The sequence below is a fragment of the Hypanus sabinus genome, chromosome 2 (assembly GCF_030144855.1).
Source record: "Hypanus sabinus isolate sHypSab1 chromosome 2, sHypSab1.hap1, whole genome shotgun sequence".
Lineage (NCBI taxonomy): Eukaryota > Metazoa > Chordata > Chondrichthyes > Myliobatiformes > Dasyatidae > Hypanus > Hypanus sabinus.
The window spans coordinates 157,710,936-157,737,499 of NC_082707.1; the positions used below are offsets into that span (position 1 = coordinate 157,710,936).

The 26,564-nt window shown below is 40.1% G+C and overlaps 1 protein-coding gene across 3 annotated transcripts; it reads right to left on the minus strand.

The window, feature by feature from the left end:
- Positions 1-7,415: 7,415 nt before the first annotated feature.
- Positions 7,416-26,542, minus strand: LOC132385505 (suppressor of cytokine signaling 4-like). Of its 3 annotated transcripts, none has more exons than XM_059957646.1 (3): positions 26,387-26,529; positions 18,003-18,045; positions 7,416-12,078 (listed from the first exon to the last, which is right to left on the minus strand). In XM_059957646.1, the coding sequence occupies exon 3, from the start codon at positions 11,916-11,918 to the stop codon at positions 10,584-10,586; it is 1,335 nt and encodes a 444-aa protein (XP_059813629.1). In that variant the 5' UTR covers positions 11,919-12,078; positions 18,003-18,045; positions 26,387-26,529; the 3' UTR covers positions 7,416-10,583. The 3 variants fall into 3 exon arrangements, with proteins under 3 accessions (XP_059813629.1, XP_059813621.1, XP_059813611.1); XM_059957638.1 differs by having other exon boundaries at positions 18,003-18,099; XM_059957628.1 differs by lacking the exon at positions 18,003-18,045 and having other exon boundaries at positions 26,387-26,542.
- Positions 26,543-26,564: the final 22 nt, after the last annotated feature.

Consider the following 26,564-nt stretch of genomic DNA (forward strand, 5'->3'; position numbering starts at 1 on the left):
GTTGGAGGTAAGGTGTACGGTTGCGCAAAGCCACAGCTGCAGGGGTGTTACAGCAGGTGGAGACACAAAAGTATAGCGGCAGGGAAAAGTGTGTATCGTTTAGACAGTGAGAATTGTATTTTAAACATTGTGTTGGAAAAAGGGTTGGGGTAAAGATACAGCAGGAAGTAATGATGTAGACTTAACATTACTGAAGCCGCGAAACCTAGGAAAGTGGCGAGACTGAAAAGGTGGTAACGGAAATAGTTGGAGAATTTATGGAGGGAGTGATTTCTGAGAAGCAGAAGTTGGGAGTGGTCAATAATTTTGCGCAAGAGGATGAAACGTGCAGAACTTACCATTTGTAAAGAAAATAATGACAATATTTCAAATACCTGTCTAAATCTTCCAATATGCTCTTGTAAGAATTGTATGCAATTTATGTACAATTTATGCTTTTCTTGTTAATGCTGTGTACATTATATGTCTCTGATCTGTCTGCAAATTAGTTTTTCTTGTTACCTATGCAAGCATATATTTGTGCATATGACAATAAACTCAACCTTGACTTCGATCTATGTCTTCTGAAGCTCTATCGATAAGGGTCCTGTTCTTTTTTAATCATTAGAGATCAGAAACAGGTTTAATATCATTGGCATGTCATGAAACTTGTTACACAGCAGCAGTACATTGCAATACATAATAATAAAAATGAATTACAGTAAGAAGTAGATATATATTAAAAAGTTAAATTAAATAAGTAGTGCAAAAAGAGGGGAAAAAAGTAGTGAGATTGTTTTCATGGGTTCGATGTCCATTCAGAAATCAGATGGCAGAAAGGAAGATGCGATGTTCTTAATGATGGTTACCGTCTTTTTGAGGCATCGCCCCTTGAAGAAATCCTGCATGCTGGGGAGGCTATTGCCAATGATGAGCTTTCTGCAGCTCATTTCAATCCTGTGCAGTGCCACCTCCCATATCAGACATTGATGCAACCAGTTAGAATGCTCCAAGGTACATCTGTAAAAAAATTGGGAGTGTACTTGGTAACACACTAGATCTCCTCAAATTTCCAATGAAATATAGCCACTATCGTGCCTTCTTTGTAACTGCATTGATATGCATTCTGCATATCTCTCTGCTATTTATGAGAATGAAAACCAGGGAATTATGGACTGGCTGGCTTAATGTCTAGGAATTTATTGAAATATGTAATTAAGAACTGAATGATTAAACAGTGTGGAAATTTTCGGTAGATAAGTCACCAGTGGTGCAAAGAAACGTAGCAGTTAATGTTTCTGGATGACCTGTGTTCCTCTTTTCGTAGATGCTGCATGACCTACTGAGTGTTTCTGGTATTTATTCAAAATTAAGAATAAATACTTACTTTTACTTAAGTTATGGAAATATTACCAATGAAGTACCAAGCTGTTGACATTTATTATCGTGTGCAACTGTATTATATTTTAAGGGGCTCTTTGGAAAAATCAGCATTCGTTTTCGCACAGTTACTTCGGTGAAGCTAGAGTTTGTAATGGACTGGCAATAGATACACTGGGGAAGACTGCCGTCCAATGTTGTGCTAATTGGTTTTGGTACAGAATGCACAATTGTAGGGCTGCTAGAATGAAAGTGATGATTAAGAAAAATTAAAATTTATTTTTCATTAAAAGTAAATAATTTAAGTGCATTAGTTGTTTAGACAATAGACAATAGACAATAGGTGCAGAAGTAGACCATTCGGCCCCTCGAGTCTGCACCGCCATTCTGAGATCATGGCTGATCATTCACTATCAATACCCAGTCCCTGCCTTGTCCCCATATCCCTTGATTGCCCTATCCATCAGATATCTATCCAGCTCCTTCTTGAAAGCATCCAGAGAATTGGCCTCCACCGTCTTCCGAGGCAGTGCATTCCACACCTCCACAACTCCCTGGGAGAAGAAGCTCTTCCTCAACTCTGTTTTAAATAACTGACCTCTTATTCTCAATCCATGCCCTCTGGTACTGGACTCTCCCAACATCTGGAACATATTTCCTGCCTCAATCCTATCAAATCCTTTAATTATCTTAAACGTTTCAATCAGATCCCCTCTCAATCTCCTCAATTCCAGCGTGTACAAGCCCAATCTCTCCAATCTCTCTGCGTAAGACAGCCCTGCCATCCCAGGAATCAACCTAGTGAATCTACGCTGCACTTCCTCAATTGCCAGAATGTCCTTCCTTAAACCTGGAGACCAAAACTGTACACAATATTCCAGGTGTGGTCTCACCAGGGCCCTGTACAAATGCAAAAGAACATCCTTGCTCTTGTATTCAATTCCCCTTGTAACAAAGGCCAACATTCCATTTGCCCTCTTCACTGCCTGTTGCACTTGCTCATTCACCTTCATTGACTGGTGAACTAGGACTCCTAGGTCTCTTTGCATTTCTCCCTTACCTAACTCTACACCGTTCAGACAATACTCTGCCCTCTTGTTCCAGCTTCCAAAGTGGATAACTTCACATTTATTCACATTGAATGACATCTGCCAAGTATCTGCCCACTCACTCAGCCTATCCAAGTCTCCCTGTATTCTCCTAATGTCCTCTTCGCATGTCACACTGCCACCCAGTTTAGTATCGTCAGCAAACTTGCTGATATAGTTTTCAATGCCCTCATCTAAATCATTGACATAAATCGTAAAGAGCTGTAGTCCCAATACAGAGCCCTGTGGTACCCCACTAGTCACCTCCAGCCAGTCTGAGAAACACCCATTCACTGCTACCCTTTGCTTTCTATCTGCCAACCAGTTTTCTATCCATGTTGAAACCCTGCCCCCAATGCCATGAGCTCTGATTTTACTCACCAATCTCTTATGTGGCACCTTATCGAATGCCTTCTGAAAATCTAGGTACACAACATCTACTGGCTTACCCTCGTCTAACATCCTTGTTACACCCTCAAAAAACTCCAAAAGATTAGTCAAGCATGATTTGCCCTTGGTAAATCCATGCTGGCTCGGCCTAATCCTATTTCTGTCATCTAGATGTGCCACTATTTCGTCCTTAATAATGGACTCAAGCATCTTCCCCACGACTGACGTTAGGCTAACAGGGCGATAGTTCTCCGCTTTCTCCTTCCCTCCCTTCTTGAAAAGTGGGACAACATTAGCCACTCTCCAATCTTCAGGAACTGATCCTGAATCTAAGGAACATTAGAAAATGATTACCAATGCATCCGCAATTTCCTGAGCCACCTCTTTTAGAACCCTCGGATGCAGACCATCTGGACCCGGGGATTTATTAGCCTTCAGTCCTACCAGTCTACTCATCACAGTTTCTTTCCTAATGTCAATCTGTCTCAATTCCTCTGATATCTTATGACCCTGGCCCATCCATACATCTGGGAGATTGCTTGTGTCCTCCCTGGTGAAGACAGATCTAAAGTATGCATTAAATTCTGTTGCCATTTCCCTGTTTCCCATAACAATTTCTCCCAATTCATTCTTCAAGGGGCCAACATTGTTCTTAACTATCTTCTTTCTCTTCACATAGCTAAAAAAGCTTTTGCTATCCCCTTTTATATTCCTGGCTAGACTGAGCTCATACCTGATTTTTTCTCTCCGTATTGCTTTTTTAGTTAAGATCTGCTGTTCCTTAAAACTTTCCCAATCATCTGTATTCCCACTCATCTTAGCCCTGTCATACTTTCTTTTCTTTAATGCTATACAATCTCTGGCTTCCTTTGTCAACCACTGTGGCCCCTTCCCCCTCTTTGAATCCTTCCTTCTCATTGGAATGAACTGCTTTTGCATCTTTTGTATTATGCCCAAGAATATCTGCCACTGCTGATCCACTGTCTTTCCTGCCAGGGCATCCGCCCATTTAACTTTGGCCAGCTCTTCCCTCATGGCTCCGTAGTCTCCTTTATTTAATTGCAACACTGACACCTCTGATCTGCCCTTATCCCTCTCAAATTGTAGATAAAAACTTATCATGTTATGATCACTACTTCCTAATGGCTCCTTTACTTCAAGATCATTTATCAATTCCTGTGCATTACACATCACCAAGTCCAAAATAGCCTCGTTCCTGGTTGGCTCAAGCACAAGCTGTTCCAAAAATACATCCTTTAGACACTCCACAAACTCCCTATCCTGGGGTCCAGCACTTACCTGATTCTCCCAGTCCACCTGCATGTTGAAATCTCCCATAACAACTGCATTACCTTTAGCACATGCCGATGTTAACTCCCTAATCAACTTGTACCCAATATCCACGCTACTGTTTGGGGGCCTGTACACAACACCCATTAGGGTCTTTTTACCCTTACTGTTCCTCAGCTCAATCCACACAGACTCTACTTCCCCTGTTCCCAAGTCACCTCTTGCTAAGGACTGAATCTCATTCCTCACCAACAGGGCCACCCCACCCCCTCTTCCCATATTTCTGTCTCTACGATAGCACGTATACCCTGGTACACTCAATTCCCCGGCCTGATCCCCTTGCAGCCATGTCTCCGTTATCCCAACAATATCGTAGTTCCCCATTTTCATCTGAGCTTCAAGCTCATCTGTCTTATTTCTGACACTACGCACATTCAAGTATAGAATTCTTAGCCCATTCCTCCTCTCTTTACTTAAAACACTGTCTACTGTGCCTAACCCAGCTCCTTGAACTTCCATCGGGCAAATTGCACCCTGAATTTTGATGACCTTCTCAAGATCACCCAAACCTTGTACACATTTAACCCCATGCACCTTCTGACCAACCCTCTGGATCTGGATCCCTGCCCCCTGCACAACTAGTTTAAACCCCCCCGAGCAGCACTGGCAAATACTCCTGCAAGAATGTTAGTACCCCTCCGGTTCAGATGTAGACCATCCCTTCGAAACAGATCCCAATGTCCCTGGAACAAAGACCAATTATCCAAAAACCTGAACCCTTCCTTCCTGCACCATGCTCTCAGCCTCGTATTAATGTGCATAATCATTCTATTCTTCGCCTCACTCGCACGTGGCACAGGTAGCAATCCCAAGATTGTCACCCTGGAGGTCCTGCCTTTCAGCTTCACTCCTAACTCCCTGAACTCTCTAAGCAGGACCCCCTCACTCACCTTACCTACATCATTGGTCCCTACATGGACCACTACATCTGGGTTCATGCCCTCACTCTCAAGAATAGCCTGCACCCGATCTGAGATGTCCCGGACCCTGGCACCAGGGAGGCAACATACCATCCGAGACTCCCGATCTGCCCCACAAAATCTCCTATCTGCCCCCCTAACTATAGAGTCCCCTAAAACTATCGCTCTCTTCTCTTCCCTCCTCCCCTTTCTAGTTGAGGGTTCAACCTCTGTGCCAGAGGCAGGACCACAACAACTCATTCCTGGTAGGTCATCCCCATCAACAGTATCCAGTACGGTATACTTATTGTTAATGGGAATGGCCGCAGGGGTGCTCTGCTCTCTCTGCCTGCTCCCCCTGCCTCTCTGGACTGTCACCCATCTGCCTACTTCTTGGTTCTTTGGTGTGACTACCTCCTGATAACTCCTATCTATCTCTGCCTCCACCTCCCGAATGATCCGTAGTTCATCCAGCTCCTGCTCCAACTCCCTAACTCGGTCTGATAGGAGCTGCAGCTGGACGCACCTTTTGCAGGTGTGGTCATCAGGGACAACTGTGTTGACCCTGACCTCCCACATACTGCATACGGAGCACACCACTGCTCTGACTGTCTCCCCCATACCTGAACTGGATTGATAGAATAAGTCTAAAAAGCACCTAGCGACCTTACCTTCTTCCCCTCAGCGAGCAATCACACAAGCTTACCGAAGTCCCCTTACGCCGTTTAGTTTTAATAATTGTAAATTTATGAAATCTACAGACCTTTGTCTCAAATAAAAATTGGATTTGAGATAATGAGAGTTTAATATGTAAAATGATATACTGTATATAGGGAATTGGCTAGACTATAAAATACCAAAGGGCAAGCCAAATGTTATTATTTCTCAGAGCAAACACGAGGAAATCTGCAGATGCTGGAAATTCAAACGACACACACAAAATGCTGGTGGAACACAGCAGGCCAGGCAGCATCTATACGGAGAAGCGCTGTCGACGTTTCGGGCTGAGACCCTTTGTTATTATTTCTCACCTTGATTCATTATAGGAAATGAGTTAGGTTTGCAATTTTTCTGAGGCAGATTTTCTTGTTTGATTTAAACAACGGGTGAACAGAAAGCTCTCTTGTTCACTTCATTCTGCATCATTTGTCTTTTCTCTGTTGAGTGTTTTGAAAATCAGTCATAACAATACAGTTTGCTGGTTTTCACCTTTCTTTAGTTTTATATATCCATTTCAGAATTGCCCTTAGCACAAAATTAGCAGCAAATCTGTACTGACAATGTATACTGTAAAATCCACTTCAATATAGAACTTATTTCTTCTCTAAATGTCAATAGAGGTTTGTTTTACAAATAGGGTATTATTTCAGGATGTATGAAGTGATGCTACATTGATCTCTTAATCAATAATCCAGTCTTTAGAGATAACCTAAAAGCTTCCCCTTCCATCCTCACAAGAGCATTTCAATGTTGTTTTGTTTCCTAAGTCACTTTAGTGATTCTGCCTGGCAGATCTTAAATGGCAAAAACATAACTCCTGGCAGATGTGATCACAGGAAATTAGGCTAAGTCAAATATTTGGCTTTATTTGAAATGACATTAGCAACAACTTTAGAAAATACATTTTAGGAAGATTGACATCATGGATTGAGTGAGTGTCTAATTTATAGCTACACAGTAAAGAAAACTACACATTTATTGAAAATATTTTAGGTGAGTTACAGCAATGCTTTTGCAATTTTTCAGCAGACTTCAATCATCGCAAGCACTCGTTTGGCTGAGGTGCATGAGGTTTCACAGGGGCTGAGCCTTTTGAGACTTTTCTGTGGGTTGCAATCATAACGATCTCAGCACAGGGCAATAAAAGACACGAGGTGTAAGGAGAGGGGCATTGTGAGAGTGGACATTAAGAGTGATCAGGATTAGGTTTTGATGAGAAAGGATGAAGGTCAAGGTAAGCTTGCATCTTTCTTTGTTGGTACATAGCCAGTGCAGTGAGAATGGGTCGAAGGATTAGTGATCAGTCCTTTGTGAGAGATTTAGGGACTCTGGGAGACCTCTGCTTTCCCTGATAGCTACACATGCAAGAGGTGCATTGAGCTGCAGCTCCTTTGAGACCATATTAAGAAACTGGAGCTGCAGCTCAATAACTTTCAGCTCAAACAGGAGAATGAGAAGGAGGTAGACAGGAACAGGGAGGTAGTCACTCCTAAGTTGCAGGAGTCAGGTAGCTGGGTGACCGTCTGGAGAGGGAGAGGGATTATGCAGCCAATGCAGAGTACCCCTGTGGCCACTCCCCTCAATAATAAGTACAGTACTTTGGATACTTTTGTGGGGGGGGGGGCAAGGGATGACCTACTGGGGAAAGCTATAGTGACTGGGTCTCGCACTGAGTCTGGCTCTGTGGCTTAGAAGGGAAGAGGAGGAAAAGAGGAGGTGCATTAGTGATAGGTGAATCTAGATTTTAAGTAGGCAAGAGATTCTGTTGACATGAGGTAGGTTGCCTCCCAGGTGCCAGGGTCAAGGATGTCTTGGATCGGGTCCACAGCATTCTAAAGGAGGAGGGTGAGCAATGGTAAGCCATGGTACACATTGCTACCAGGGACCTAGGTAAGAAAAGGGATGAGGTCCTGAAGAGAGAATATAGGGAGTAAAGTAGAAAGCTGAAGAGCAGGGCCTGCAGAGTACAGTAGTAATCTCTGGATTGCTGTCTGAGGAATTAGTGCAGGGGGCAGGGTTTCAGATTTCTGGATCATTGGGGATCTCTTCTGGGGAAGATATAACCTGTACAAAAATTACAGGTTAAACCTGAACTCCAGGGGGAGCAATATCCCTGCAGGCAGGTCTGCTGCAGCTGTTAGTGGGTGGGTGGTGTTTGAATATCATGGGTGTCCTGGCTACCTTACAAGCAGCCAGAAGGAATTGTTTTAATTAGGCTCATAAATTAATTCAGCACAGCATCACAGGGCCTGTTCCTGTGCTGTGTATGTTGTATGCTCAGTCAATTACCAAAACTAATTATTAAGGTCTATATTTGTAGATGCTTGGTTTATGCAACTGAGTATCATATTTGCTTTACAACAACAGTGACAACACTACAAAATATAAAATTCTTTAATAATAAAAAAATCCTAGAAGAAGAAAAAGTTAGCGAGTGTTGTGAAAAAGCTACTGAAGTGCAAGAAAACAAATTGCAAGGAATCACTGGTCTGAATGCAGCCTCTATCCCTCCCTATCCGGTACAAACGCAGGGCCAATGAAATTTGCACTGGAGAAGTTTGTCCTTTCTTCTCAGACTCCTTTCAGGAGGGTGCACAGCAGCGAATGAAATTGAAGTGACTATATATTTTAACCTGAATGGCAATTCACCCAAGAATCAATCATTAACAATAATGTTCTCAAGCAAGTAAAGGTGGCTGAAGATGACCTGATAGAGGTATACAAGAGGGATAAATACAGTAAATCATCAGAATCTTGTTTTTTCCATGGTAGAACTAGGTGAGTTTAGGTTTAGGTGAGAGGAAAGGGGTTACGATGGAATTTGAGGCAAACCTTTTTAGACTGAATAATTGATACTTGGAAGTTACTGCCAGGGGAACTAATAAAAATGAGAATACAAAAAGGTAGGCATGGATGTAGTGGGCCAAAGGGTTTGTTTCTGTGCTTCTCAGCTCTATGATAAACACCATGTTTAAGAGACATTTAAATAAGCACTTGAATAGGCAAAGAATGGGATACAGACATAATGCAGGCAAAAGGGATTGATGTCGTTGGGCAAAGACATCAGTATGGACAATCTGCCATTTAGGCAGATTAGGAGAATGGGCAAAGAAGTGGCAGATGGAATACAGTGTTGGGAAGTGTATGGTCATGCACTTTGGTAGAAGAAATAAAAGGGCAGATTATTTACTACATTCAAAAATCAGACGTGCAAAGGGACTTGGGAGACCTTGTGCAGGATTCCCGAAAAATTAATTTGCAGGTTGAGTTGGTGGCAAGGAAAGCAAATGCAATGTTGGCATTCATTTCAAGAGGTCTGGAATATAAAAGCAAGGATGTAATATTGAGACTTTATAAAGCACTGGTGAGGCCTCACTTGGAGCATTGTGAGCTGTTTTGGGTCCCTTATCTTAGAAAGGATGTGATGACACTGAAGACGGTTCAAAGGAGGTTCACAAAAATGATTTCATGATTGAATGGCTTGTCACATGAATAGCGTTTGATGGCTCTGGGCCTGCATTCACTAGAATTCAGAAGAATGAGGGGGAACTCATTGAAACCTATCAAATGTTGAAAGGCGTTGATGGACTGGATGTGGAGAGGAAGTTTCCTATGGTGGGAGTGTCACGGACTAGGGGACACAGCCTCAGAATAGAGGGGTGTCTTTTTAGAACAAAGATGAGGAGAAATTTCTTTAGCCAGAGAATGGTGAAACTGTGGAATTAATTGCATCAGGTGGCTGTGGAGGCCAAATCTTGATATATACTTAAGGCAGAGGTTGATAGATCCTTGATTGGTTAGGGCATGAAAGGATATGTGGAAAAGGCAAGAGAGAGAAAATGGATCAGCCATGATGAAATGGCCTAATTCCACTCCTACATATCTTATGGTCTTTAATGCATGTGTGCCAATGAGTAAGGCAAAGTGATCCAAAAAAAATGGGGCCAGATATAAGTATATTTTAGCACAATATTTTGAAAAAATAAAACGCGATCTACAAAGTGAAATGGCAAGTGCTGTCACTATATATATATATAAAAACTTTAAAGTTAGGTGATGCCATGGTTACTGTCATCTTCTGGAGCTCTGGCTGAATGTCTAAAAAATTGAAGGGTGTACTTGTCAAGTATCCTCTAATCCTTCACATTTAGAAAGTTGCTTCCCTAACCATTTGTTGGACTGTTTGCGGATTACAACATAAAGATGGATACTTGTCAATGTTGGATATACTAATATCTGACTTATAAGTTGCATAATTCAATACAAAACATAAGAACAATATTTCTGTCAGAGGTTTTACTCAAAATTAATTTAAAAATTACATTGCAATAGTGTATGTCACATACTTAAAGCATCAGATAACTTAGAAAATTAGACATATGAACATCTTTTAAAGTGCAAATAAAATTGATACACATGCCAACATTTTCATGAATTTCTAAAAGTACACTTTAGCGTGATGGTTGTGGCTTCAGAAATAAAGTCATTGTCATGAAACTGCATTCCAACATGATACTAGAATGCCACAATGTCATGGACTGTAGAAGATAAGCACAAATGATTTGTCAGGTCAGACAAGGTACATTATGTTTCATTGTATTGTTGAGATGGAAAAAATAACAAGTACATGAATAAAGAATAGAAGTTAACAGTCTTCAAACAAAATTTCTGATGGGAGAAAATTATTACCAGTAATCTCCTATTTAAAACTGGTTCAAGTTTTTTTTTAATGGTGGAGGAAGCTCCTGGAGATCCTTCTTAATCTTCCTTGTAACCTTCACTGGTTTCCTTTCAATCCACTATGCCATTGTTGTGTACTTATCTTAAGTACTTTTATTTTTTGTTTATAGTGATACTCCTTCAGGTAGGTTTTCATTGATGGTGGTACAGGAAGTGCACCAATACCATCATAGGTTGTGTGGCTACAAATAACAGCTCTGCAAAGATGCTGAAGTGAAAATGGAAAAGTCCTGTTTAGTGGAAGAGACAACAGTGGCTCAAAGAACATACAAGAGTTTGGGTCGCTGTAATGTTCTAAGAGCCCAGTTACACTTGGTGCATGAAAAACACAGGGATCATGGGCATCAAAACTGAAGTTATGATTCCACTGTTCAATTCTAGCATGAAGAGAGCGGCTGTAACGTCTGAAGCTGACAGAGAAGAGATAATCCTCTTGAGCAGAGTCCCTGAGCAAGTATGTACCTTCTGGTTTACCTTCTAACAGAGCCTCAGCTCCGTATCTATCCATCACACCCCAGTAACATGGATTATTACTGATCCGAAATAGATCTGGGACTAAGCAGTAGGTGAAGCCGAACTGAGTCTGGCATTTATGAAAGGGTGTTAGCCAATTGCACTTATTCTCAAAATCCAACTTGGTATTTGCCTGACTTTCAGCATCTGTGAAAAGAGCCATCATCTCCTCGTCAGAGTCTGAATCATTTGACGGAAATGTAATACCACTGTCACCTGCTAATTCAGTTATTCCAGACTCCACCTCAGAGTCCTGTCCATGTAATGCATTAATCCGAGAAATCACTTCCAGGTTGTGAATCTGTGTATCTGATGGATTCACCTCTAGTTCAACACTCATTCTGCATCCTCCTCCTGGCTCTTCTTCATCAAATCCCACTGCTGAGCCTTCCCAAATGTCACAGTTTTGAGTTAATGGAATTGTGTGCCAATTAATTAAGTCCCATTTTTCAGCCAGCTCCATTCCAGCTGGAAATGTACAATTATTGACTAGATCATTAATGTGGATTTTACTTTTTGAAATTAAAGCTACAGAGTTTTTATGATTATTTGCTTTAAGAGGAAAACACTGAGCAACTGCATCTTGTATCTTTTGCTTCAGTGATCGACTAGAAAGCTTGCGAGAACATGAATCTTCAAGATCCAACTCAGAACTCCATTTCTTCTCCCTTCTCGGAGTTATCGACAATATGCCAGCAACATCCCCAACCTCACCATCTGAAGTAGAATCTACCTTGGAAGTGCGTGAACGTTTCTTGCCACTCCAAGCATAACCGTCCCTACGATCAATATTTTTTCCCTGGCCATCCTTGGGTTTTACATCCAAATTATGAGCTGCTGCTCCTGTTTGATGTGACATTGCTTTCACTAACTTTCAGATAGCTGGATTCATTCAGGACATCAGTATTACAGCAAACTCAATGGCAAAATATACGATCTAGGATTTGGTAAATCTCAATGGGACTATTTCATCCAATGGCTGCACAGACAATTCACCATGCATCTTCAAAAGATAAAATCTGCATAAAAGAGAAAATGAGAGCTTTAATTTTAAAGAGATATTTCTGAAAGACTGAAATGTTCTTTTCCATCAGCTTTATTCACACAGAAGCACGAACTTCTGGCCAGATGATTGCATATTCAATTATATATCTAGGGTAACATCTCACCCTTCCCAGGCTCAAGGACTCTGAAAATCTGGTGTTTCCTCCACCCCTCCCCTGCTGCAAACATTCAGCTGATAAAGCCATTGTTTTGAAATTCTTTCCCAAGACTGCTTATTCTCTAAGATTCAAGTTTTTAATCTGCATTAGACCATAAGACACAAGAGAAGAAGCCATTCAGCCCATCGAGTCTGCGCTGCCATTCCATCATGGCCGATCCCGGATCCCACTCAACCCCATACACCTGCCTTCTCACCATATCCTTTGACCAATCAGGAAACGATGAACTTCCGCCTTAAATATATCCATGGACTTGGCTTCCACCAAAGTCTGTGGCAGAACATTCCACAGATTCACTACTCTCTGGATAAAAAAAGTCCTCACCTCTGTTGTCCCTCAATTTTGAGGCTGTGCCCTGTAGTTCAGAATATCGCCAGCATAAAAAAACATCCTTTCTACATCCACCTTATCTAGTCCTTTCAACATTCGGTAGGTTTCAAATGAGACCCCCCTGCATTCTTCTTAATTTCAGTAAGTACAGGCCCAAAGCTGCCAAATGCTCCTCATATGTCAACCCCTTCATTCCTGGAATCATCCTTGTGAACCTCCTCTGGACTCTCTCTAATGACAACACATCCTTTCTGAGAAATGGAGACCAAAACTGTTGAGAATACTCCAAGTGCAGCCTGACTAATGTTTTATAAAGGCTCAGCAATATCCTTGTTTTTATATTCTACTCTCCTTGAAATAAATGCAAACATTGAATTTTCCTTCTTTACCACAGATTCAACTTGTAACGGACTCATTCTGCCAATATGGCCAAATCACTTAAGGAACCCAGGGTACTTTTCTGCATTAGGACATAGGAAGAGAATTTGGTCGGTCGAACCATCGTCTGCCATCATTTGATTTCTTATCTCTCCCATCCCCATTCTTCTGCCCTTAACCCTTGACACCCTTTCAAATTAAGAACCTATAAACCTCTACTTTAAATTTACCCAATAACTTGGCCTCCACAGCCACCTGTGGCAATGAATTCCACAGATTCATCACTCTCTGGCTAAAGAAATTATTTCTGTTCCATAGGGATATCATTCCATTCTAAAGCTATGCCCTCTGGTCATAGACTCACCCACTATAAAAAAAATTCTCTCCACATCCACTCAGGCTACATCTACACTAGACCAGATAATTTTGAAAACGTCGATTTCACATAAAAACGATAGGCGTCCACACCATGTGTTTTTAAAAATATCTCTGTCCACATTGAAATGATTTCGGTGAATCTCCTCCTCCTCCAGGACACATTTACCGAAAACAAGCGACATGTTTGATGTCGAATCTCGCTGTGAAAGATGGTATGTGTTTGTTCAATTACAGACTAGAGAAACTTAAACAACGGGCAGATGTTGGCTCTCACGCAGGAGAACCTAAAAGTAAAAAAAACAAATACTGAAGCATATTGAGGGAACCGACAGGGAGTTCACGGATGGTATGACCCGGCTGATGACGAACATTGAAAAACTGACTATGTTGCATTAATAAAGCATCTTGTTAAATGTGTAAAACATGTCTGCATCAGTATTATCTTGTATATCCATACAATGTTACATTAGGCTGTTACAAATCTATTGTCAGAGAAGTACTTGCATGAATAGGTAAACCACCTTCATATGAGCAAGGACAGAAAACAAGGCAAAGTGAGTATACTTATTTATTCAGTAAGTTATGGATCGAAGTATTTGGTAAGTACATTTCTAACTCTTCTGACTTCAGTCTCGTTGCTGTCTGTTCTGAAATTGTCAGGTTGTCTTCAAGAAAACAATGAAATAGTGCGCTGCCATCTGACAGCATTTTCAGATTTCTCCAGTTACCCCGACCACACTGATCTGCCCAAGTGGCGTTTTCAAAATTACATACCCTGGTAACCGTTTCTGAAAAGCTCCGGTTTTGGGGGGGATGAAATCGCTGTTTTAGTGTGGATGGAGGGTAAAAACGAAGAGAAAAAGCTTCGGTTATGGATTTATCCGGTGTAGTGTTGACGTAGCCTCAGTCTAGGCCTTTCAATATTTTATCGGTCTCAATGATATTTCACCTCCCCATTTTTCTAAACCCCAGCGAGTACAGGTCCAGAGCTCATACGTAACCCTGACTTGTGAACTTCCTCTGGACCCTCTCCAGTGTCAGCACATCCTTTCGTAGATAAGGGCACACATCACTGCTTACAATATTCCAAGAAATGCCTTAGAAACACTCGGCATTACATCCTTGTTTTTATATTCTAGTCCCCTCGAAATGAATGCTAACATATGCTTTTCTTACCATCAATTCAACCCGCAAATTAACATTCAGGGTTAAGATGCTATACAAGAACTAGTTTCATTATGGGATGATTCTTGTTCTATTCCAGAGTCTTGAGGAAAGGATGTAACATTAAATGATACATTGTTAGCTTAGTACTGCGCTAAAGTACCAGTCAGGATTATAAGTCTCAGTGCAAATCAGCAATTGTTGACTAAAAAATGTTCTACTTCTAAACTTTTATTCATCTGTTTGTGGAAAGAGGATCTTAGTGGCAACATTTATTGTCCATATCTAACTCCTCAAGGAAGGTGGTATAGCGCAACTTCATAAATTGCTGCAATCATCTTGAACAGTAATCAATAAAATGAAACAAAAACAAGAGCAACTGTATTCCTAAGGAAGTAACAAACAGTAAATTTGTTATAAAACTAATAGGATATCAATCTTAGAGAAGAGAAAGAATTTTATGGGCAGACTAAGAATACTTCAACTATAAATTCACACCAACCTGTTCATTCATCATGGGTGCCAGGTGTTGATTTAAATGTGCACAAAGCAATATACTGTTACGTCTGTCCATCTGGTTCAAGGTTATGTGATGATTTTTACTTTAAAAAAAGTCTACCATCTAAAAGGCTGATGATAAAATATACCTTTTACTTTTAAACTTGGGTTATGATTAAACAAAGCTCAAAGTAAACTTACTATCAATGTATGTATATGTAATTGCCTTGAGATTTATTTTTTGCAGTCCTTCTTTACAAGGGTAAAAAGAAATACAATAGAATTTTATGAAAGCTATACATGAACAAAGACTGACATATAGCAATGTGCAAAAAAAGACAAATTGTGCAAATAAAATGAAAAATAATATTTAGAGGCACTAACCCACACTATGCCTTTGACATTGCCCTTTGAAAAATTAACATCAGAGCAGGCTGAAACATTCATACCCACTACATGAGGTGGTCCTGGTCAATTTAGGGAAGGAGCACTTCACTGCTAAGAAAAAGACAGTTGAAACTATGCAAGTTGAATTAAAAAGTTAAAACTACAATTTATAAAACCTAATATTTAAGCAGAAAGTACTAATTACAGATTTGTTACTACAAGGCTTCACAGGTACTGTATATATAGAGAGTAGACTGACATAAAGGGGATGAACAAATGAGAATGGGTGAATGGTTTGTCCATCATTACCACTGCAAAAATATTAAAATGTTACGTACACAATGCTGGAAAAACTCAGCAGGTCAGGCAGCATCAGTGAGAAAAGAGTACTCTTTTCTCACGGATGCTGCCTGACCTGCTGAGTTCTTCCAGCGTTGTGTATGTATTCTTTGATCCACAACATCTGCAGTTGTATTTTTGTGATTACATTAAAATGTTGCATTTCAATGTCATCTTTTATAACTCTGTGTCCATGAAATAGTCTACAGCTAATGAAATTTAGAAGCAAAAGATAGGAAATATTGTAGCCACTTTTGGAACTACAGGCTCTCACAGAAAATAAGATAACAATCTGACAGAGTACTTGCTCAAAGATGATTTGTCACTATCACATCACAAGATTATTACCATAGTCCAAAAACATTTTCAAAATAGTGATAATAGACCATTTACATTATCATGCAAGTGCAGACTAGGGCTTGACACAAAGAAAGTCAGCACCTCCAACAATGCAGTACTCTCTTCAGTACAGTCAGCAGAGATTGTTGCAAAGATGGAGTAAGACTCGGAAGCAAAAATCATGCTAGAGCCTTTTTACACTAAGAAAAGGCTAGGTTAATCTCACGTCATGTGTAGGCACCACAGTAGCATAGCTACAGTGGTTGGTGCTAGAAAGTTTGTGAACTCCGTAGAATTTTTTCCATTTCTGCATAAATATGATCTAAAATGTAATCAGATCTTTGCACAAGTCCTAAAATTAGATAAAGAGAACCCAATTAAATAAATAACACAAAAAATTATACTTGTTCATTTATTTATTGAAAAAAATGATCAAATACTATACATATTTGTTGGAAGAATTATGTGAACTTCTGGAGTAATGCCTTTTACAAAAGCTATTTGGAGTCAGGTGTTCAATCAATGAGATGAGATTGCATGTGGGTTGTAGGGGTAGCCTGCCCTATAATAAAGACACACAAATTCAGGTTACTGACAGAGCCTGCTTGTCTCAAGAAAGATGTGTTTCTGTGCACCATGCCTTGATCGAAACAACTTTCAGAGGACCTTAGAAGAACTGTAGAGATGCATGAAATTGGAAAAGGCTGCAAAAGCATTTCTAAAGACCTGACTGTTCATCAGTCCGCAGTAAGAGACGTTGCTTACACATGGAGGAAATACAGTACTCTACTGTTGCTATTCTCCCTAGGAGTGGGCATCCTGCAAAGATCATACCAACAGCACAATGTGTAATGCTGAAAGAGGTGAAAAAGAACCTAAGGGTAATAGCAAAAGACCTGCAGAAATCTCTACAAATTGCTAAGGTCTCTGTTCATGTGCACTATAAGAAAATCACTGAACAAGAACAGTGTTCCTAGAAGGACTCCACAGAGGAAACCGCTGTTCTCCAAAAAAAAAATTGCTGCACATCTCACATTTGCAAAAGACCACTTGGACGTTCTACAATGCTTCTGGGACAATATTCTGTGGGCAGATGAGACAAAAGTTGAACTTTTTGGTAGAAATGCACATTGATATGTTTGGAGGAAAAAGGACACTGCACACCAACACCAAAACCTCATCCCAACTGTGAAGCAAGTTTTGGAGCTGCTTTGCTGCCTCAGGGCCTGGACAGCTTGTAATTGTTGAGGGATTAATGAATTCAAAATCGTATCCAAGACCTTTTACAGGAGAATGTCAGGGTAGCAGTTCATAACCTGAAGCTTAATAGAAGTTGGACAATGCAACAATGATCCGAAAGACAAGAGTAAATCAACAAGAGAATGGTTTAGAAAGAAGAAAATTCGTGTTTTGGAACAGCTGAGTCAAAGTCCCGACCTTATTCCAATAGAAATGTTGTTAAAGGACGTGAAGCAAGCAGCTCATGCAAGGAAGCCCACCAGCATCCCAGAGTTCAAGCAGTTTTGTAAAAAGGAATGGCCTAAAATTCCTCCAAGCCGATGGGCAAGACTGATCAACAATTACTGGAAATGATTGGTTGAAGTTATTGCTGTACAAGGGGGTCAATACCTGTTACTGAAAAAAAAAAGTTCACATACGTTTTCCAACAAATACATGTAATATTAGATAATTTTCTCAATAAATAAATGAACAAGAACTGTATGATTTTTGTGTTATTTATTTAAAAAGGTTCTCTTTAGGACTTGCATGAAGGATTTGATCACATTTTAGGTCACATGCAGAAATGGGGACAATTCTAGCGTTCACAAACTTTCTAGCACTACTGTATTAGAGCTTGGGGCATTAGAGTTCAATTCCAACGCTGTCTGTAAGAAGTATATACATACTTCCTGAGAGTGTGTGGGTTTCTTCCGGGGCTCCGGTTTCCTCCTGCATTCCAAAAGACACACTGGTCAGTAGGTTAATTGGTCACTGTAAATTGTCCTGTGAGTAGACAAAGGTTAAATAGCTGGTGCTTGTTCTGTGCTGTATCACTAAATAAAAACCAAAAATAAACAAGTATATTTTGAAGTATTACATAGAGGTACTGCAAAAATAAGTTTCAATAAGATTTAATCGCTTGATATCAGTAACAGGAGAAACTTGGCTTACTTATCTGACCTGTATTTATCAATACTGACCCGGATTGGAAAAGGTATATCACATAGAAACGTAGAAAACCTACAGCACAATACACGCCCTTCAGTCCACAATGCTGTGCCAAACATGTACTTACTTTAGAAGTTACCTCAGGTTACCCATAGACCTCTATTTTTCTAAGCTCTATGTACCTATCCAGGAGTCTCTTAAAAGACCCTATTGTAACCAACTCCATCATAGTTGCTGGCAGCCCATTCCACACACTCACCACTCTCTGTGTAAAAACCACCTATCCAGAATATCAAATTCTGTTTATTCCTAACAACATAAATGTTAAGAAGTTTCCGGTCTGGATATTTTTAAATTAAGGAACATTTACCCTTTTATATTGTGCCAATTTTGATGCCAATTTATAATAGATGTCTTCATCCATAACCCTCCATCCCTCCATTCCCTTCATATTCATGTATCTATCTAAAAGCCTCTTAAACTCCACAAAATATAATAATTCCATTACTATTGTTGGTAAACCAGTCCAGGCACCTACCGCTCTCTGCATAAAAAAAGTTGCTCCTCACCTCACCACCATTGTAATTCCATGTACCAATCCAGATTCTAAGTTCATTTTCCTTATCCATAATACCCCTAGTGTTGAAATAAACACTTTTCAGCCATTCAATCCCACTATGTTTACTTGTCTGGCCATTGCTTTTACTCTTATTTGTAATACACCTTATTTGTAATACCATCTTTCTTGCCCTCAACTCTACCACCTGCTGCCCTGCGGTTGTGGTTCCCATCTCACTGCGAGTCCAGCTTAAACCTTCCCAGGTAGCACAAGCAAAACTCCTGGCAAGGATATTGGTTCCTCTCCTGTTCAGTAGCAAACCATCTTGTTTATAGAGATTCCACCTGTCCTGGAAGAGAGCCCAATGATTCATAAAACTGAAGCCCTTCTTCCTACCACAAACAAGAGAAAATCTACAGATGCTGGAAATCTGAACAACACACACAAAATGCTGGAGGAACTCAGCAGGCCAGGAAGCATCTAGGAAAAGAGTACCTTCGATGTTTTGGGTTGATACCCCTTGGAAGCCTTTGTCCTGCCAAAGGGTTTTGGCCCAAAATGTTGACTATACTCAGAGTTTCTCCAACATTTTGTGTGTGTTGCCCTCCTTCCTGCACAAGCTCCTTAGCCATATATTGAATTGTACTATGTATCTATTATTCTCTTCACTAACACACGGCATGGACAGTAATCTTGAGATTACAGCCCTGCAAGTCCTGCGTTTTAACTTTCTACCTCACATCCTAAAATCATCTTGCAGGACCTCCTCCCCGCTCCTGTTTATGTAACTGGACCACAACCACTTTCTGCTTATCCTCCCCTCTCAGACAGCCCTACTATCAAGTTCCTTATTGCTATCACTCTGGCTGACTTCACTCTTCATTACTTTCCTTACAGCTCGGCTTCTTGAGTGAAAAAATTTCTTTACTTATGGAGTTATAAGCTTTTGTAATTCCCCACCCAAAAAGATGATGGATATTTATTCCCTGTGTATACTGACTGATGTACAGGTGGCCCCTGTTTTTTGAACGTTCGCTTTACGACAGCTCGCTGTTATGATAGATCTACATTAGTACCTGTTTTCGTTAACCAAAGAGGATTTTCGCTTTTACAAAAAAAAAGACGCCTGCTTTATAAGTGTGTTACCCCGAGAAAGACTACCATGACCGTGAAGCCTTGTGCGGGCAGTTGTGTGCGCATGCGTGTACGTGCCGACTTTTTCTCTCTGCATCAATTTTGGCTCGCAGTCTTCCTGATTTTGATAAGTGAAACTACACCGTACATACGATATTTCTATTTTATATAAGCTGTATATTTATCATATCATTCCTGCTTTTACTATATGTTCATGTTATTTTAGGTTTTATGTGTTATTTGGTATGATTTGGTAGGTTATTTTTTGGGTCTGGGAATGTTCAAAAATTTTTCCCATATAAATTAATGGTAATTGCTTCTTCGCTTTACAACAGTTCAGCTTACAAACAGTTTCATAGGAACGCTCTCCCTTCGGATAGCGGGGGAAACCTGTACTGAGTAGCAAAATGGAGCAGAGGTCATGAACCAATTGTAATTATGATAGGGAGAGTACATTCCCAAGGAAAGAGGAGGGATTGGATGAGAAAAGGGACAAGCTGGTGGGAGAAATGAGTGGCTTACTTGTTAAAATGGGAGCTTCAAATTAAAGCTTGCTAAATTGCCCACAATTTAAAATGGATGAACTGGAAAATAATTTAATTAGGATGCAAGGAGCTTTCTGGAGGAATGCTCTTCCTGCCTGCAGCCAGCAACATGCACGAGGCTTGGTTGAATGATTGGGGTCGGAGCAGAGGACTGAGCCTGCTGTTGGGAGTTGCTCTCAGGCAGGAAGGGGGGAGAGTGGTAAGAAGATGCAGGAAGCAACAGAGAAGATGGAGGTAGCCAACAGGAGGTGGTATTGGGTGACAGGAGTTGTATGGAAAAAGGCGAATGGCTTGTTTCTGGGAAACTGAAAAATAAGTGGCTGATTGAGGATTGTAGTGGTTTATCACTTAGTAACAAAGGCAATAGTCAGGATTTAAATAAAAGAAGGAAAGAATAGTTTAAGGCTTGTTGAGTTTTGAATGTGGACCTGTTTCTGATATTAATCCAAACTAAGGATCTGAAAAAAGTATTAGGAGATATTGTGGTCTCAAAACCTTTAAGAGATGGGACAATCTTAGTATTTTGCAAAGACAGTAAGCAATGTGAGGAAATTTTGCAATTAAAAGCTGTGGGAGGAAGGAATGCCAAGGATACATATTGAACAACAGTGGCTTTGACAGTTATCTCTGGAGTGCCTCTAAATGTATCCATGGAGTAAGTTAAAAACAATTTAGTTGGGAGAAAATTTGCAGATGGTAAAATGATCTAAAGGTTTTTGTGATGGACCAAGAACAGATAACTTATCGGTGTTGATTAAATTTGATGGAAAAAGTTGCTGGATATGGTTAATTTAGATTATTATGGTTCGAGTGGATGTGCTGCCCCTTCTGAGATGTTTTCAATGCAAGAAGTTTGGCCATGTAAAAAGTTGTGTAGTAGATGTGGTGGAGAACATGATTATGGCAATTGTGAAGGCATTAGGCTAAAATGTAGCAACTTTGGAGGGGAACATAGCTCTGCTTAAGCAGTGTGTCCTATATATAAGAAAGCTATGGAGGTGCAATGTGTTTGAGTGGAAATGGGTATGTCATATGCAGAGATTCTGCAGAAAGTACAGAAGACAGTGTCAATGGGACCTAATAATATCCTGAATACAGACAGATTAAAGACAGTGTGTAAAGTGCATCATAAAGATGAGAAATTCCTCAGATGTTGGAAATCCAAAGCAACACACACAAAATGTTGGAGGAACTCAGCAGGTCATGCAGCATCTATGGAAAATAGTAAACACTCAACGTTTCAGACCGAGACTCTTCTTCACGACTATGTAAGTACTTGAATATATAACAAAGGATTGGTTGACTGTTGGTGCACTGAAGTTTGTTACTTTCATGGCAGATGTGGTAAATTGTATAGCAGAAACCGTAAATAGGACAGAAAAATATAAAATATATTAAAAGCTAGAGAAAAGCATCTAGAGATAAAAGACTTTACCCTAGATGTTATTAATGATGCCTTACAGGAGTAGTAAATAATGTTTTGACTTCATAGGAGGGCTGTTAATCGTTCCTCTAATCTTACAATGGAATGCTAGAAGTCTGTTAGCCAATGGTCAAGAATTTAAGACATTTATTGAAGATTTACCAAATATACCCCATGTAATGTGCAGGAAATCTGGTTGAAATCTTGTCTAAGTTTTAAGATACAGGTTTATGTTGATTGGAAAATGGGTATTGAACAAGTGGCTACTCTTTGTGAAAAATGGAATAGCACATAGAGTTATAGAAATTGGGAGTTGTTTCTGAGTCAGTATGGTTGAAATTTGGGGAAAAAATAGTAAAACAAGAAAAATAAGATTATATGGTGTGGGAATTTTAATGCTCATGGTGCTATGTGGGATTGCAGTAACAGAAATGTGAATGGAACGTTGGTGGAAGACTTTCTGGAAGGAAGGTGTTTGGTGTGCTTGAATGATAGTAGGAGCACAAGGATAAATCTATTTAATAGCACTGTTTCTGCTATAGACCCTATGCTGGTATCTAAGGATATAGCAAGTATGTGTAACTGGGAAGTGTATATTGACAAAAAGCAATTTGATGAGTTGCTTTGGCACAGAACTGGCTTCATGGCTGAAGTCTGCAGTCATTGACATAGCGCTAAACTGAACTGACCCAGTGGCTGCCACTCCTGGATCATTTCGGGGACTCTGTAGCTTGATATTTAATATTCTGTCTGATATTTGCTGTTTGCGCACTTTGTTCTTTCTTTTCATGTGTTGTGCGTTTGATGTTTTCTTTAAATGGGTTCCAGGTGTTTCTTTATTTTGTGGCTGCCTGCGGGAGGACGAATCTCAGGGTTGCACACGAAACAGATACTTTGATAATAAATGTACTTTGAAACTTTGATGTGCATCAGAGGAAAGGTTCTCATATCTCCAGATGGAATCTTAAAAGGCAAATTGGGATGTACTTGATGATTTATGTGGAAGTAGATTTCCGGATCATTTGGTTTTGGAGGATATCGAGATGAATAATAATACTTTGTGCTCTTCATTCAACTCAATAGCTAAGGAATCAATCCCCAGATTACTGGGAGATAATAAAAGGGGAGCTGTTCCCTGATGGACAGATGGATGAAAAGGAGCTGTGAAGGTGCAGAATAAAACTTCTAGTGTTACTCCTATTCATCTTTCATACATATAAAAGAGCTCAAACTATAGTTAGAAAAGTAGTGAGAAGGGCGAAGAAAATGTATCAGAGACCGTATTATGGTAGCATTGGGAAACAGACCCAGGTCGGGGAAGTTAGGGATATGATACAGAAAATGGGGGAAAGTTTGAAAACTTGATGCATTACCAGTTTTGTCTGGTGGGGAGAAGGCTGCAGTTACTGACTCTGAAAAAGCAGAGTTATTAGTAAAACCATATGTCAGTGTACACAGTTTGGCCAATTTAATTAAAGAAGCGAGGTCTTATAGAGAAACAGTTTTGGCAAGCATTCCTCAGATTGCTGAGGAAAAAAAAGAATGTTCCAGTTTCTGCTTGGATTTTGAATTTACATTGTTTGAATGTAAAAGGACCATTAATGGTGCTTTTAACATCACTTGGGAAAGATATTTGTTGTAACATGTTTACAGTTATTGGATTCAAAACTTACGTTGGTTTTGAAATTCTTTCATAGAATATGGGTTGAAGGGCAACTTCTTGCTTCCTGGAAAATAGCAGTTGTTATCCCTATATTGAAACCTGTTAAAGATTGATCAGACCCTTCCAGTTACAGACCTATTTTGCCAATTTTGCCTGTATGTAAGCTAATGGGACAAATGATTGTAGCAAAGCTTTCTTATTTTGTGGAAAGTAAGTGAAATTAGCTGTATACCAAACTGGATTTCAAAAAAAGAGAATGACCATGGACTTGGTGTTAAATTTGGAGTCTGATATTCTTAAGGCCAAAGTTAATAAAGAATCAGCGGTAGCAGTTTTCTTTTATGTAGAGAACGCTTACAATATTTTATGGACACAAGGGTTACTGCTCAAACTGCAAAAGATGGGAATAGGTGAGAGAATGTTCATTTGGATTCAAGATATTTTATGTTATAGGAAGGTACACATTAAGTTGCAATAACATTCTTTTAGTATGAGATAGAGAATAGAACTCCACGGTGTAGCCCATTCCTTTTTAATATTATGATTAATGATATTTTCTTAAATGTTGGCTCAGATATTTCCAAATCATTGCATGCTGATGATAGTGTAGTGTGGAAGAGGCAGGAATATAAATTATATAGTCAGGAAAATGCAGGCAGCTATTAATGAAGTAGAGGAATGGTGACGTCAGTGGGGTTTAAATTTTCTGTTGCAAAGGCTCGTTATTTGTTTTTCTAAAAGGAATATTATACCCAGAATTGACCTCAAGTTATATGGTGAATCTCTTAAACAAGAGTCAGTGATAAAATTTTTAGAATGTGGATGGACCCAAGACTAACATGGAAAGTGCATGTGAATAAATTCCCTAGAGATGTGTGAAGAAAGAAGCCCTTAATGTGGTTAGGTGCTTAGTTAGGTGTGACTGGGGTGTAAGTAGGATATCACTTAAACAAATGTATATTTTTTTAATTAAGACGTCTTTGATTTATAGATGTGTTGCTTATGGGTCAGCGTCAATAGCGGTCTTAAAGTTCAAGCATTGAGATTATGTTGGGATGCTATTAAATCATCCCACTTTCAGCATTACTGGTAGAAATGGGTGAAGTACCTTTCCAACTACGCAGGCTACAGTTAGCAATGGTTTATTGGATCAACGTAATAAGACTTAAAGTTGGTCATCCAATATCGGCAACATTTGTAGAGTGTTGGGAGCATTGCATTCCTAAGGTTTCCACTTTTGGGTGGATGGGAAATGAATGGACACAAAATTTTGGGTTGTTTAATGTGGATGATGGTCTCAGTGTATTCTTTGCTGTTGCTCCTCCATAGTATTGCCCTTTCTCTCTGGTTAATTTAAGGCTTCAGGAAAAGATCAAGATGAAGAACGATTGCATATCAGTGGCACAAGTAGTTCATCACAAGGCAGACATTATGGCTTCTTACTTATCAACAAAAATTTTGCACAAAGGGGAGGTGAAAGCCATAATTTAAAAGTCTATTCGATCACTGTGGCGATAAAGATGAATAAGGGAACGAAAGGATGGCATTTATATAAAATTGAGCGGTTGGTGGGAACTCAACTGGGAGATGGGTATAAAAAGGCGGAAGAAGTTATAATTAGACATTTACGTATTGGACACACTAGGCTAAATAATTCCTTGTTCAGAATTTACATACATGATACAGGCATTTGTAGGAAGTGCACTTGTCAAGAAACAGTGCAGCATACAGTATTTTGTCAGAATGAAGTTCCTATGAGGTGCAAAGGAAACATCTAATTGCTAAATTGAGACGATTGGGACAAAGTTTAAGATGGAAAGTTTGTTAGGATATCACTGTTATCGTTAATTTAGTGGTTGTATTTCCTGTTTCTATGCTCCACTCCAACTCAACAGATAGTCGTAAAGCACCTTATGTTAGTCTACCAAATACCATTAAATCTTACAAAAAGAAGAAAAAATTATCTAGAGGGATTGAGTTGGAAACAGCTTCTGAGGTTAGGGGTGCAGGATACTTTCAATGGCACATGGTGGGGGGGAGCGGTGTGAGGAAGAAAACTACTCTGGGCAAGTGGAATTAGGAAAAAGGGAGAAAGAGATCTGCTGTGGACGAAAGTAACCAGATTAACAAACTCATAGGCTGATTCATGAGGCTGGTGTGGAAGGAGGTAAATTTAGGAACCAGGTTGGGCTGCAGGTGCAGGGGAGAGAGTAAGGTAACTTCAGTGGTGTGGCATAGGAGGGGAAGAATGTAAAGAGACCTATGTGAGTACCGAATTGAGGGTGTGGGTAGGAGAGTTAGGAAACGTGTGGAGGAATGAGTTTGGTGATTGAGGTCTGTAAATGGTGTGTATTTAGTATTGTTTCTGAATTCACTCACTGGACACTATTGGTAAAGCTATCATTCTCAGATGTGTCCGTTTTAATTCAATCATTCTGGAGTCACATACACGCCAGAACAGGTACGGTTAGTAGATCTAAGTCGCTTCAAACTTATCTCTACTGATCGATCTTCAGATTTACTTCATTACCAGAATTTAGATTCCTCGGCTGCCGTAATGGGATCAATAATATAGGCCCTTTATACTAATTCCACCACCATTTTCTCCTGTCGGTGTCTACTCTGTCGACGCTCATCGAACAGTTTGACCCCGAATGAATGGGAAGGAAGTGGCCGGAAAGTAGAAGCCATAACAAAAGTGGCGTGAGCCGGGGGTGGGGGGTGACGGGAGGAGGGAGCCGGACAAACGGCTGGGTAACAGGGAGCTGTCTCGACGGCAACAGAAGATCAGGACTTACAATTCACGTTACCGACCGTCCGCCGGATCGTCGGAGCCGCCGGCCCGGGCCCTCCCTTTTATCACCTCGGTCTGACATAAGCGGCGATAGGAAGTGACGACGGGGAGGCTGCTCGCAGCAAGTCATTAAGATTAAAATCCACACAAAAAGAAAACTTCCCACCCCCCCCCCCCCCGAT